Here is a 15,894-nt window from a genome sequence, read left to right as displayed (position 1 = left end):
GGGATGGTGTGTTCAGCTGTGTTGCTTTTACGCCAAACATAACGTTTTGCATTGTTGCCAAAAAGTTCAATTTTGGTTTCATCTGACCAGAGCACCTTCTTCCACATGTTTGGTGTGTCTCCCAGGTGGCTTGTGGCAAACTTTAAACGACACTTTTTATGGATATCTTTAAGAAATGGCTTTCTTCTTGCCACTCTTCCATAAAGGCCAGATTTGTGCAATATACGACTGATTGTTGTCCTATGGACAGAGTCTCCCACCTCAGCTGTAGATCTCTGCAGTTCATCCAGAGTGATCATGGGCCTCTTGGCTGCATCTCTGATCAGTCTTCTCCTTGTATGAGCTGAAAGTTTAGAGGGACGGCCAGGTCTTGGTAGATTTGCAGAGGTCTGATACTCCTTCCATTTCAATATTATCGCTTGCACAGTGCTCATTGGGATGTTTAAAGCTTGGGAAATCTTTTTGTATCCAAATCCGGCTTTAAACTTCTTCACAACAGTATCTCGGACCTGCCTGGTGTGTTCCTTGTTCTTCATGATGCTCTCTGCGCTTTTGACGGACCTCTGAGACTATCACAGTGCAGACTTGATTATACACAGGTGGATTGTATTTATCATCATTAGTCATTTAGGTCAACATTGGATCATTCAGAGATCCTCACTGAACTTCTGGAGAGAGTTTGCTGCACTGAAAGTAAAGGTGCTGAATAATTTTGCACGCCCAATTTCTCAGTTTTTGAATTGTTAAAAAAGCTTGAAATATCCAATAAATGTCGTTTCACTTCATGATTGTGTCCCACTTGTTGTTGATTCTTCACAAAAAAATACAGTTTTATATCTTTATGTTTGAAGCCTGAAATGTGGCAAAAGGTCGCAAAGTTCAAGGGGGGCGAATACTTTCGCAAGGCACTGTAGGTAGGACTGGGTTCTGAATGGAGAGTTCAGAGCTTCCTCTCTTTTCTATAACCTGTATGGGACACAATATATGGTCTGTTTGCAGGTTTCTTACGGATGGCACAAATTGGGGTATTTTTTAACCCCTTTTTCTCCCCAATTTTGTGATATCCAATTGGTTGCCCCATCGCTACAACTGTCGTACAGACTCGGGAGAGGCGAAGGTCGAGAACCATGCGTCCTCCGAAACACGACCCTGCCAAGCCACACTGCTTCTTGACACACTGCTTGCTTAACCTGGAAGCTAGCCGCACCAATGTGTTGGAGGAAACACTGAACAGCTGGCGACCGAAGTCAGTGTGCATGCGCCCAGCCCATTAGAGCGCGATGGGACAAGGACATCCCAGCTGGCCAAACCCTCCCCTAACCCGGACGACGCTGGGCCAATTGTGCGCCTTCTCATGGGTCTCCGGGTCGCGGCCAGCTACGACACAGCTCGGGATCAAACCCGGGTTTGTAGTGAGCTTTATACTTAAGTCGAGAGAGAAAAAAACATACTGTCTGATATAGAGAAATATAGATGGAACATAAGGCAAACCGTGAAATAGCTCTGTCATACTCCTATTGGGATGGCGTTTGTGTTGACTGTTGACCGGGAGATGAATTCCTTTCCCAGTACGAAGTGGCGTTCCTCCATTACGACATAAAGTGGAAAACCGGAGACCTCAAAGAGGACGACACATCGCACTGCCACCGACAATCTTGTCACCATGGCAACAACAGTTACTCTACCTGTGGTACTATCTGACAGGTTTCCTTTACACTTGATTCATCTTATATGGCCTCTCCCCCATTCCATCTCGCTGGAGTTTTCCATGCACGCACCACTTCATGCTAAACTGGTCAGAGAATAGGGCTAATAGAATGAGGTGTTTTCCTAGCCTTCTTTGCATCATATCTGAGGTCACTGAATCAGAGCACATTATAATTGTTCCTTTTAGTTGACGTACTCATCAGTAGTAGATGGAGGGAGAGAGCGGCGGAAGCATTGAACGTATGCATGCAGGAGAGCTCCTGGACTGCATGATAAAGAAGAAGAGTACAGACAGAGAGAACGAAAGGGGCCTTTCAAGGCCCTGAGTCAGAGCACAGTGACACTCTATAAATGCAAATCCTCTCCATTCATTAACTTATTAAACAGCCACACATGTTACCTTCCTTGCCCTCGAGTTGACACCTCTGCTGTGGTTATGCGGTGCCACGCGGGAAGGCACAATATAAATGCAAATGATGTCATCGCTCGCAGCAGCCTGGTGGTAGAAGCGCTCTACCATTGCAGCCGGACCGACGCTTTCCCTTTATCCTCCCAAACTAGGGCTTATTAAGGAGTAGTATTTCACGGGCCAGTTTTATATTACACGGCGGGGGTTCAAGAGAGAGAGCTTGGAAACGAATAAACAAACATTCTGGATTCAATTAATAGGTCTCAACACCCCCGGCGTCAGAGAGGAGTGGGCCTCTCCGCTTAATTAAACGTGGCCCATCATTTCTCGGCTAGCTCTCCCTCGTTGATTGACGAGTGTGAAACAGAGGCAAAGTAATTCTATATTTATCTCCCCAATAGCCCCCATTATTAGGAGACTCTGTAGAGGTGGGGAAGAACATCCTCGGTTGGTGACCCGGTTAACTACTTCAGCTCATGTATTGATTGGAGATCAAGCTATTCTCAGACCCACTCTCTGGATTGGATGGTTCTGGAGGTACCGTGGGTCTCCACTGAGCTGGGGAAAAAATGCTTTTAGTTTTTATGCCCCAGCTCATGGAATAGCCTTTCAGGTCACCTTGAAGTTGGACTGGCTGGTCTCCATTGGACAGTTTAGACATATCACTTTAGGGAGGTGATATGAGAGAGTTGTGTTTGTCTGGATATATATTGTTGTATTTATTGTACTGATATTGTTAATTTACATGATGTTGTATTAAATTGTATTGCATATACATTCATGTTCGTAGGGCTCCCTTGTAAATTAAACCCCGGTCTCAATGGTGACCCACCCTGTATAAATAAAAGTTTAATAAAAAAAAATGATTAAAGAAAACTGCAGAGCATTTTAATTAAGAGCTGGCCCATCAATCATGGTAGTAAAACCCTGACATTAATCAATAATGTGTGTGTGTGGGGGGGGGGGGGGGTCTCTCTCTCTATCTCTCCAAGGGAAATAAACGATCAGAAACGAACAGTTAGCATTAAACTCACTCACATTATTTTAAATAATATATACTATTGGCTCTGTAAAGTGTTGTAGCAAAGCGCAAATAGTTGAAGTACGAAAGGGAAAATAAATCGGTAAAATATAGGTTGTATTTACAATGGTGTTTGTGCTCCACTGGTTGCCCTTTTCTTGTGGCAATAGGTCACGTCTTGCTGTTGTGGTGGCAAACAGTGGTGTTTCACCTAATATATACAGTGGGGCAAAAAAGTATTTAGTCAGCCACCAATTGTGCAAGTTCTCCTACTTAAAAAGATGAGAGAGAACTGTAATTTTCATCACTTCAACTATGACAGACAAAATGAGAAAAAAAATCCAGAAAATCACATTGTAGGATTTTTTATGAATTTGCAAATTATGGAGGAAAATAAGTATTTGGTCACCTACGAACAAGCAATATTTCTGGCTCTCACAGACCTGTAACTTCTTCTTTAAGAGGCTCCTCTGTCCTCCACTCGTTACCTGTATTAATGGCACCTGTTTGAACTTGTTATCAGTATAAAAGACACCTGTCCACAACCTCAAACAGTCACACTCCAAACTCCACTATGGCCAAGACCAAAGAGCTGTCAAAGGATACCATAAACAAAATTGTAGACCTGCACCAGGCTGGGAAGACTGAATCTGCAATAGGTAAGCAGCTTGGATTGAAGAAATCAATTGTGGGAGCAATTATTAGAAAATGGAAGGCATACAAGACCACTGATAATCTCCCTCGATCTGGGGCTCCACGCAAGATCTCACCCCGTGGGGTCAATAAACGGTGAGCAAAAATCCCAGAACCACACGGGGGGACCTAGTGAATGACCTGCAGAGAGCTGGGACCAAAGTAACAAAGCCTACCATCAGTAACACACTACGCCGCCAGGGACTCAAATCCTGCAGTGCCAGACGTGTCCCCCTGCTTAATTAAGCCAGTACATGTCCAGGCCCGTCTGAAGTTTGCTAGAGATCCAGAAGAAGATTGGGAGAATGTCATATGGTCAGATGAAACCAAAAATATAACTTTTTAGTAAAAACTCAACTCGTCGTGTTTGGAGGACAAAGAATGCTGAGTTGCATCCAAAGAACACCATAACTACTGTGAAGCATGGGGGTGGAAACATCATGCTTTGGGGCTGTTTTTCTGCAAAGGGACCAGGACGACTGATCCGTGAATGAATGGGGCCAAGTATCGTGGGATTTTGAGTGAAAACCTCCTTCCATCAGCAAGGGCATTGAAGATGAAAGGTGGTTGGGTCTTTCAGCATGACAATGATCCCAAACACACTGCCCGGGCAACGAAGGAGTGGCTTCGTAAGAAGCCAGTCTCCAGATCTCAACCCCATAAAAAATCTTTGGATGGAGTTGAAAGTCTGTGTTGCCCAGCAACAGCCCCAAAACATCACTGCTCTAGAGGAGATCTGCATGGAGGAATGGGCCAAAATACCAGCAACAGTGTGTGAAAACCTTGTGAAGACTTACAGAAAACGTTTGACCTCTGTTATATACCCTTTGTTGGCAATGACAAAGTATTGAGATAAACTTTTGTTATTGACCAAATACTTATTTTCCACCAAATTTGGAAATAAATTCATTAAAAATCCTACAATGTGATTTTCTTTCTCATTTTGTCTGTCATAGTTGAAGTGTACCTATGATGAAAATTACAGGCCTCTCTCATCTTTTTAAGTGGGAGAACTTGCACAATTGGTGGCTGACTAAATACTTTTTTGCCCCACTGTATATATATATATATATATATATATATATGGAGGTTTGGCAGGAGGTTAGGAAGTGCAGCTCGGTTTGAGCTCATTAATGTGTAGTGGGCACATAGCCGGTCTTCTCCTGAGGGAAAATAGGTAGCCGGCAGGTAGCCTAGTGGTTAGAGCACTGGGCCAGTAACCGAAAGGTTGCTGGATCTAATCCCTGAGCTGACAAGGTAAAAATGGGTAATTCTGCCCCTGAACAAGGCAGATAATCCACTCTTCCCTGGTCAGGGAGTTGAAAGTCTGTGTTGCCCAGCAACAGCCCCAAAACATCACTGCTCTAGCTTTGTACACTGCTCATTGTAAATAAGCATTTGTTCTTAACTGACTCTAGTTCAAATAAATAAAAATTGAGTGCCAGGTCTGCCTAAGGCAGCCTCTCACGATAGCATTGCCTTGCTCATTGAGTCTGTGTATAGTCAAAACTAATTTGGGGTCAGTCACAGTGTATTCTCTGTTTAAGGCCAAATAACATTCCAGTTTGTGCCATTTTTGTTGATTCTTTCCAAGTAATTAGATTTGTGTTTTTTCATGATTTGGTTGGGTTTAATATTTTTGCTGTGGCCTCTCTCGATAGCAAGGCCATGCTCATCGAGTCTGTACATTGTCAAAGCTTTTCTTAATTTTGGGTCAGTCACAGTTGTCCAAGTTTTAATTCTCTCTCACCACGGATGTGCTTGACAGGGTATTTGTGGTGTTGACACGCCTAACTCCTAATGTTGCATAATTCACCACTGTTTGTAATAATTTATCTACCTTTTGTAATATACCACAGACAATTCTATTAAATATTGAATTTCAAGCTATGAAGAAATGCAGAATTCCTGTATCTCTAAAAACAGGCTCCCTTTTTTCCATTGCCAGGAGTCTGGTTGGGTGCAGATAACTTCAGCTGAGTATTCCCAGTCTTCCATGACCCCCCACCACACAATTAGAACCTTACTCTACCCATGCCAGGTACATTTTCTAAAAAAATTGTTAAGATTAGGATTGGGGGAGAGAAAGCTGGTCATATATCTGTACCAGGGGGAAACATCACCCCGAGCTGAGCCTAGAAACTTAAACAATCGACTGTACACGATAGTGAGAAAATTTGCGATCTTGAAGGTGTATCAAGTCATACCTGAGTTCGAATAGTATTCACTGCACTTGATTGAGTTTCCTTGGCACAATGGAACCAATGGCATAGTCCCAGGCAGGTTCAATCAAACGTACAAAGTACTTGAAAGAAAACAAACATTATTTGGACCTGGGTCTAGTTCAAGGAGCTGTCACAACCCCCTCACAATACCCCCCATCATCCAGCAAATACAATTATGTGGTCCTGAGCCTATAGCAAACTGGTAACTCAAATATACACTGAGAGTATACAAAACAGAACACATGCTCTTTCCATGACATAGACTGACCAGATGAATGCAGGTCCTTATTGATGTCACTTGTTAAATCCACTTCAATCAGTGGTGATGAAGGGGAGGAGACAGGTTAAAGAAGGATTTTTAAGCCTTGAGACAATTGAGACATGGATTGTGTGTGTGTGTGCCATTCAGAGGGTGAATGCGCAAGACACAATATTTGAGAGCCTTTGAATGGGGTATGGTAGTAGGTGCCAGGCGCACCGGTTAGTGTATCTAGAACCGCAACACTCAATGGCAACCCGTCATTCAGGAAAGGTGGGGCAGAGCCTGTTTTGAGCCCTACATTTTTTGCAAACAATGTAAATGCAGGTTGGTAATGTTCTCTAGTTGCTCCATGATTAGCTCAGTGTTCTGTCACTCGTGGGGACAGTACAGTGGTTCTTCCTTCAAAAGTTACGTCGTACTGAAGCACAGCTTGCAGGCTGCCGCAGAATTCTATGGCATGTTATTTAAGTGTCAGCCATTGTTGCCATTAATGGCTAGTTAGTGCTAGTTTGACCACCAGAGGGCATCTTTGAGAAGCTTTTTGACTGTTTTTAATATTGGCTGTACTAGAGAATTTAAAACCTTTTTTTTGTAAGAACATAGTATATGGGATTGATTTTAAGAAATGTAGCTTAATTAATTTGATTAATATTATGGTGTTTTTATTCCAAGAAAAGGGAAAAATTTAACCCTCAGTGTTTCCGTTAGGAAAATATGGCGCTGTACAACATGACCGGTCGGGAGTAGGCTACTAAGTGACTGCGAGTGAAGAGCAACATTTCCACACCCTAATTGTAGGCTAACCAATACCCAAATGGAGATTCAGTGACAATAAAAATCTAATTGATTTATCAAGACCAGTCCCCATGCCTGTCTCAGAGCAGCACAAAATGGTGCTGAAATAGTTGACCACACGCGGGTAGGCTATTGCTCCAAATCCTATTATAACAATTGGATGACTTTGGGTGTTCCAGTAAGCAACAATTTGTTGCCTTCATTAGGCTACCTTATTCCAATATTTCTGTCATTCAGTGATTATTATTCCCATAGTAATTTGTTATGGATCCATCCCTCGGTAAGAGTCTATTGTCCTGCTGCTAGCCCATCAAGGGTGGATGGCCTCTTTTGTATTCTTAAAAGAACTCCAGTACAGAGAAGAGAAAGGACCCTTGAATAATTAAACATGTCGGTAAAATACTGTTAGACTTGGGGATTATGGTCAGGGACAGTGCTATTCGCCTGTGCTACACCAAATGCGAATGCCCAGGAAAATGAACAGGTACAGAAGGCTACACTACTTTAAAGTAGGCCTAATAATGCTGAAAATAATGCTTAAATAAATCGACTGCTGGTCTTTACTGTATGCTGCACATTTTGACATTGTATTCCATTTCCAGCGAGACTATTCAAGCCATCGACTCACTGACGGTTAAAGATGATGAGCAATTGGCAAAGGCAATCTGGAATCAGCTGGCATCACGGGCACAACATCAATATCACTCTCATCACAGTCAGAAAACAATTGAAGAAACTTGAGTGGACTTATGGAAAGGCTCTGTAAGACATTTTATATTTATATATTTCATTTTTCCCAGAACATTAACCATGTGTGCTTTCTTATTTTGTACTGTTCTGTAGTTTCGACTCAATGATTCGTCTGACAAACAAAGAACTTTGCGTGCTGCAGGCTCAAGCCCAGGCATTGATCAAAGCTGTCAAGACATTCAAGGACATCATCAAGAGATTTGCTGGACCCTATGTCAGAGAGGTGTTTTTGGGACCACATTGTATCTATTGTCCTGCAAATAGCCCTTGTGAAAAACAAGTGTTTGAAAACATGTTTTCAAAATGCCTCCAGTTGTTCATCACTACCCTAAATAAAAACACAGCATATAAGGGGCTTTTATACAATTCTAATACAGGGTTAATAACAATAATAATAATAAATGTTGGTTCACAGATCAGAACTCATTAAGAGGCGGTTTCTAGCTTTAAAAAATCTGCAGAACTGGGAAGGTTGTATCCCCCATATATATACAAATTTATTGGTTGCAAGAATTTTGTATAATAATTTAAATACAATTCAGAGTTTTGAATCCGGCATCATGTTGTGTGTCAATTCATAAACCATGTGCCATGGAATCAGTACATCAAAAATCTCTTCCCAACTATTTTGCAATCTATATGTCACAGCTGTAATTTTTTGGGGTACTTAAATGAAACGGGTATATATTTTTATTAATCACCATTTTCTTTAACCAATTTTTGTTTTTTAACTTTTTATGGCTGCAATCCCCCTATCGGGATAAGTGTCATCAACAACCGCTGAATAGCATAGCGCTACATACAATAAATATTAATATAAATATTTATATTCATGAAATCACAAGTGCAATATAGGAAAACACAGCTTAGCCTTTTGTTAATCAGATTTTGAAATTAAGCTTTACAGCGAAAGCAATCCAAGCGTTTGTGTAAGTTTATCGATCGCACGATAAACATTAAGTACACTTAGCATCAGGAAGCTCGGTCATGAAAATCAGAAAAGCAATTAAATTAATAGTTTACCTTTGATGATCTTCGGATGTTTTCCCTCAACGAGACTCCCAGTTACACAACAAATGTTCCGTTTGTTCCATAAAGATGATTTTTATATCCAAAATACCTCTGTTTGTTTGTCGCGTTATGTTCAGAAATCCACAGGAAAGAGCGGTCACGACAACGCAGACGAAAATTCCAAATAGTTTCCATTATGTCCACAGAAACATGTCAAATGTTTTTTATAATCAATCCTCAGGTTGTTTTTAAAATATATAATCGATAATATATCAACCGCAAATGTCTTTCACAGTAGGAGAGGGGAAAACAATGGCTGTCCAAATTCTGTTGCCCAAGCAAAACTCATGTGACCACTTGACGCAAAGATATTGTTCTGGCTCATTTTTAAAATAAAAGCCTGAAACAATATCTGAAGACTGTTGACACCTTGAGGAAGCGATAGGAAAAGGAATCTGGTTCATATCCCTTTAAATCAAGCAAAGGGAGGCTATGGAACATGGCGTTTTCAAAATAGAAGCCACTTCCTGTTTTGATTTTCCTCAGGGTTTCGCCTGCAATATCAGTTCTGCTATACTCACAGACAATATTTTGACAGTTTTGGAAACTTTAGAGTGTTTTCTATCCAATACTACTAATAATATGCATATATTAGCAACTGAGACTGAGGAGCTGGCTGTTTACAATGGGCACCTTTTCATCCAAGCTAATCAATACTGCCCCTGCAGCCATATGAAGTTAATGCAGGGCTGACAGACAAGTTCCTTACTTTTTCCCCCTTCCACTTGATAAAGGTTCCAATTGATTAAGTGTTTTTAACCACAATATTTGTTGTATTATTTGTTCTGTCTTTTCTGGTGGATTAAATAAAAAAATAACGATATTTTGGAGATTATTTATTTTTCAAATAACCGAAAGGGAGCGGTTATAATCTGAATAAAGGGGAAAAGGCCATTCTTGAACACGGGGTGAGACATTCTTACTAATTTGTAAATAAAGCCAGTTTGTTATTTATAATTATATATTTCTGTTTTTAGAGGGAGAGAAACCAAAAGCCCATTCTGCCTATTTTTCGAAAATCATCAGTCCACATGTAAAGTGTCATTTCCCCAAGTTCTCTCTTAACTACAGGACCACCAACAGTTTTTTTTGTTGTTGCCTGATGCAGGACTCTAGTGCCAGAGAAGAGAGACTCTCAGACTGAAAACGCCTCTATTAATTTACAAAAAGTTTAGTCAATTTGTGCCACAGTTTAGACTACCGATAGTTCAGATTTTTAACTCCCTTATGCCATAGTTTGTACTGTACATCTCAATTGTCATTAGAAATCACATTTGTTTCAGCAAGTCAGCCATATCAGCTATCTTTTTTAAGACCGTAAAGGAGGCTGAATGAAATGTTTCGCTGACAGAAAATGCTCCGCTGATAGCCAGGTATAGCAGTGTTAAGATGTTGGTACTGTTGTTAGGACAGATTTATGTAGGCCCTAACAGTTTGTGGTCACCGTTTGTCACCATTATAGTGCATTTAATGTATTGTTTAATGTTGTGTTGTGTAGTGGCTTTGCTGGCATGCATCCCACTTGTTTATTATTTTTTGCCCCACCAAGATTTACATGCTAAAATCGCCACTGGCAACACTGCTGGGTTTTTCACACTTATTTGTACCCTGATGTTTATACCCTGATGAAGACAGCTTGGCTGTCGAAACGTTGGTATTAAATTTTTGCATCTGAGCTCCAAGAGTGTGCGGCTCTCTTTTATTTTCGGGTTTTTCACACTCAACAGTTTCCCGTGTGTATCAAGAATGGTCCACCACCCAAAATACATCCAAGCAACTTGACACAACTAGGAGACGCATTGGAGTCAACATGGGCCAGCATCCCTGTGGAACGCTTTCGACACCTTGTAGAGTCCATGCCCTGACGAATTGAGGCTGTTCTGAGGGCGACTCAATATTAGGAAGGTGTACCTAATGTTTGGTATAATCAGTGTATAACCTTGTGTGTGTGCGTGGCAGTCTCGATTGGTGAGAGACTAGAAATTCGGAAAATTGGTTGTGTGTGAAAGAGCGAGAAAGACAAATCTATCATTACCCTTGCCCATCTTCTTAAGCTTGTATGCCTGAAATCTTTCAAATAGTTTAGCTGGGCTTGATTGAGCAGGAGTGGCACAGTGGAACCAATGAAAGAGTCTCAAAAGTGAAAAGCCTGCCCATCTGGCACTCCAAGTAGACTGAAGCAAACATTTAAAGATGGAATTCGCAGTAGGGGGAAACAGCGCCACTGTCCGCCCCACGGTCAATGTTATTTTATTTATTTATTGACGAAGCAGAGGTGGGGAGCTTTGCGCATCATGGTCCAAAAAATTGCTGTATACAGTTAACTGACAAAATAAACCAACATACCGAGTGTCTTTATAGGGCGTTGGGCCACCACGAGCCAGAACAGCTTCAATGTGCCTTGGCATAGATTTTACAAGTGTCTGGAACTCTTTTAGAGAGATGCAACAACATTCTTCCACAAGAAATTCCATCATTTGGTGTTTTGTTGATGGTGGTGGAAATACTGTCTCAGGCGCCGCTCCAAAATATCCCATAATTGTTCAATAGGGTTGAGATCTGGTGATTGAAAAGGCCATAGCATATGGTTTACTTAGTTTTCATGCTCATTAAACCGTTCAGTGACCACTCGTGCCCTGTGTATGGGGGCATTGTCATCCTATGAGGGCATAGCCATGGTAGCCAAGCCTTTTTTTTTTTTTTTACATGACCCTAAGCATGATGGATCACTAATTGCTTAATTAACTCAGGAACGACACCTGTGTGGAAGCACTGGCTTTCAGTATACTTTGTTTGCATTGCTTTGGCAGTTACCTGAATGCCGTTGTTCTATTGTGCTTGTGCAATGATGTCCGAGGGAATAAAAAAACAGTGTTTGTTGTTTGCAGTAACTTCTTTGTTGTTGTAATATCGAAAATGGACGTGGCAGTTTCCCTATTAAAGATTCCAAGGCTTAAGTACTATTTACACTCGCTCTCCTGAACAGGCCTGAGCCAGCCAATCAACAATGACTTTAAAACAAATCAACTTAGAGCCGAGCCTCTATTATCTTCCCGGGGGCAATCAGGAGTTCAGAAATATCACCTCGCCTAGTGGCACCACGGAAGAGCTGTCGCAGGTATTTCTTTCACTAACATTCAAAGGATGGATAAAACTAAAATGGGTGACAAAAAGAGGGATTACAACGTAACGTCAGTGGTCTGTGGAGGTGCAAAATCAACAAAAATAAATACATTCAGAGGTGAAGGATGTTTGCTGTATTGCGTCAGCTCTCGGAGGCACATAGGCCACTGGGACGGTGATGCGGAACTGTACTGTAATCCTCCTGGTGCCGCTCCGCACTGCAGCTGCCCAAGACTGCAACGTCTAGCCCGCCCCCACTGGCAGAGATAAAACGTGACACAGCAATCACGGCTTGATGAATGAGTTGTGATAGCGACGAAATTGCTCCTCAGTGGCTTTTGAAAGTTGCCTGGACGATTCTATATCTAATGAAATTAACACATAGCACCTCACATGGCCTGCCGTAATATTCTCTCTCTCTCTCTCTCCCTCTCCCTCATCGTAACAGCCGCCACACTGGTTACATTTTTAATCATCAAGTTTGCGGACGACACAACAGTGGTAGGCTTGATTACCAAACAACGACGAGACGGCCTACAGGGAGGAGATGAGGGCCCTCGGAGTGTGGTGTCAGGAAAATAACCTCACACTCAACGTCAACAAAACTAAGGAGATGATTGTGGACTTCAGGAAACAGCAGAGGGAACACCTCCCTATCCACATCGATGGAACAGTAGTGGAGAGGGTAGTAAGTTTTAAGTTCCTCGCCGTACACATCACAGACAAACTGAATTGGTCCACCCACACAGACAGCATCGTGAAGAAGGCGCAGAAGAAATTCGGCTTGACACCAAAAGCACTCACAAACTTCTACAGATGCACAATCGAGAGCATCCTGTCGGGCTGTATCACCGCCTGGTACGGCAACTGCTCCGCCCACAACCGTAAGGCTCTCCAGAGGGTAGTGATGTCTGCACAACGCATCACCGGGGGCAAACTACCTGCCCTCCAGGACTCCTACACCACCCGATGTCAGAGGAAGGCCGTAAAGATCATCAAGGACATCAACCACCTGAGCCACTGCCTGTTCACCCCGCTATCATCCAGAAGGCGAGGTCAGTACAGGTGCATCAAAGCTGGGACCTAGAGACTGAAAAACAGCTTCTATCTCAAGGCCATCAGACTGTTAAACAGCCACCACTAACATTGAGTGGCTGCTGCCAACACGCTGACTCAACTCCAGCCACTTTAATAATGGGAATTGATGGGAATTGATGTAAAATATATCACTAGCTACTTTAAACAATGCTACTTAATATAATGTTCACATACCCTACATTATTTCTCTCATATGTAGACGTATATACTGTACTCTATATCATCTACTGCATCTTTATGTAATACATGTATCACTAGCCACTTTAAACTATGCCACTTTGTTTACATACTCATCTCATATGTATATACTGTACTCGATACCATCTACTGCATCTTGCCTATGCCGCTCTGTACCATCACCAATTCATATATCTTTATGTACATATTCTTTATCCCTTTACACTTGTGTGTATAAGGTAGTAGTTTTGGAATTGTTAGCTAGATTACTCGTTGGTTATTACTGCATTGTCGGAACTAGAAGCACAAGCATTTCGCTACACTCGCATTAACATCTGCTAACCATGTGTATGTGACAAATACAATTTGATTTGATTTTTAATTGCTAAGCGTACAGCCTTATAGATAGTATCTAAACAACTGGGCCGACTAAGCACACCAGCGATACGATACGCCTTTCTGAGTGTATATCGAGGATGAGACTGTTTTTACATCAAGGAAGCCTTCAGAGTCGGGGCATATCAACATTTACATTTGAGTCATTTAGCAGATGCTCTTATCCAGAACGACTTACACGGAACCCAAACTGGCTGCGCGCATGCGCCATCGTGCATACATTTATTTTATCCCCCTACACCCAACAACACGATCACGACACGCAGGTTAAAATATCAAAACAAACTCTGAACCAATTACATTAATTTGGGAACAGGTCAAAAAACATTAAACCTTTATGGCAATTTAGCTAGCTAGCTTGCACTAGCTAGCTAATTTGTCCTATTTAGCTAGGTGGCTGTTGCTTGCTAATTTGTCCTGGGATATAAACATTGAGTTGTTATTTTACCTGAAATGCACAAGGTCCTCTACTCCGACAATTAATCCACACATAACACAGTCAACCAAATCGTTTCTAGTCATCTCTCCTCCTTCCAGGCTTTTTCATCTTTGAACTTATATGGGGATTGGCATCTGAACTTTCATAGTCTTACTACACAGTTCGTCTTTCAATCACCCATGTGGGTATAACCAATGAGGAGATGGCACGTGGGTACCTGCTTCTATAAACCAATGAGGAGATGGGAGAGGCAGGACTTGCAGCGCGATCTGTGTCAGAAATAGAAAGGAGTTCTATTTTAGTCCTTGGCAACGCAGACGCTCGTTGACGCGCGCGAGCATTGTGGGTGCAATAATTGAATAACATAGATTTCTACATTTATTTTTGCAACACTTGCGCATGCAACACGAGCGGTGTGGTCAGCCTATTACAGGAGCAATTAGGGCTAAGTGTCTTGCTCAAGGGCACATCGACATATTTTTCACCTAGTCGGCTCAGGGATTCCCAACGCTCTTAACCGCTAGGCTACCTACTGCCCTCAAGACAAAGATGTCAACTCTATGAATGGCAAGCACTAGATGGTGAAATACCACCCCACGACACCTTATTGTCAACCACTCTCTCTATCTAAACCAAGTGGGTGGGCCAGCACATGTCTGTCATTCGGAGTGTGACGGTGTGACACGGTGACATGATTTATTATGGTGAAATACTAAGTCACTATACTTTAACATCTACCACTCTCTCCATTCTAAACGAAGTGGAGTGTCCAGAACATGTGTCATTGGGAATGTGTTGCTGTGACGGTTCACTCACCAGAATAGTGGTGATAGTGAGGGTGGTGTTGAAGAGAGTGTCGGTCACGTTGATTGATGGACGCTTCCTCTCCATGGACAGGCCCTGCTCTGAGTGCCACTGGCCAATCTGCACGGGGGATATGGATACACACAGGTACACGTCAACGCACACGCACAGACACACACAGAGAAAACAACTGTTAGAGTTAATCAAAGGGCTAGGCAGCAAGCAGCCCATCAAACTAGCCAAACAGACGAAAGTCTTTCTTCTGAGCTGAAACCAGTTTAAGAAGGCACTCAGTCACCGTGCCCTTCCCAAGGTCACCCTTAAAATGGGGAGATAGCGAACTAGAGAGAGAGAGAGAGAGAAAAGGGAGAGAGAGATGAAGCACAAAGACACATGCTGATCCTTGAAGAAATACATTGGGGCATGTGTTCAATCAGGAGACAACAGAATGCTTTCATTAGCTCAATTACACCAAATTCTCTGAAGCGAGCCAATGTCCTCATTACCATTAGCTCGGCTGGCGCCCCTCCACCACTTCTCCTTGCACTCCTCCAGCAGGGCCTTGTATGGTCATCCCATCCTGCCTGTCCCCACCTCAATACGCATGTCACTCAGTGGCGGTGCAACATCATGCCTAACTTTTAATTTGCATTGTAATTGCAAACCAGTATGGTTCATTGGGCTCTGTGATGAATTCCTTTTGTTGAGGTATTGGTTAATTTATCATCCCCTACCAATCAATCCCTGGCCGGTGAGTGGCTGGCTGCATTAGAGTGGCTGCGTGCGTGTTTGTGTGCGTGTGTGTTTGGTGCGTGTGTGTGTGTGTATCAAGTTGTGCATATGTGTCAGGGCACAACAGCAGTGGGGTCTAAATGGATTTTTGACTAGTTATGCGCGAGCTTGCCATTCATTCTAGTTATCACA

The 15,894-nt window shown here is 42.3% G+C and overlaps 1 protein-coding gene across 1 annotated transcript in view; it reads right to left on the bottom strand.

Moving 5' to 3' along the window:
* Nucleotides 1-15,894, bottom strand: part of LOC139382352 (glutamate receptor ionotropic, kainate 4-like) — a 233,458-nt gene that overhangs the window by 28,966 nt on the left and 188,598 nt on the right. Inside the window, exon 10 of the mRNA XM_071126326.1 lies at nucleotides 14,983-15,090. Coding sequence (XP_070982427.1) covers nucleotides 14,983-15,090 — 108 coding nt within the window. The remainder of the gene's footprint in view (nucleotides 1-14,982; nucleotides 15,091-15,894) is intronic.

This window comes from Oncorhynchus clarkii, chromosome 24 (assembly GCF_045791955.1).
Source record: "Oncorhynchus clarkii lewisi isolate Uvic-CL-2024 chromosome 24, UVic_Ocla_1.0, whole genome shotgun sequence".
Lineage (NCBI taxonomy): Eukaryota > Metazoa > Chordata > Actinopteri > Salmoniformes > Salmonidae > Oncorhynchus > Oncorhynchus clarkii.
This window is presented reverse-complemented; position numbering and strand designations above follow the sequence as displayed.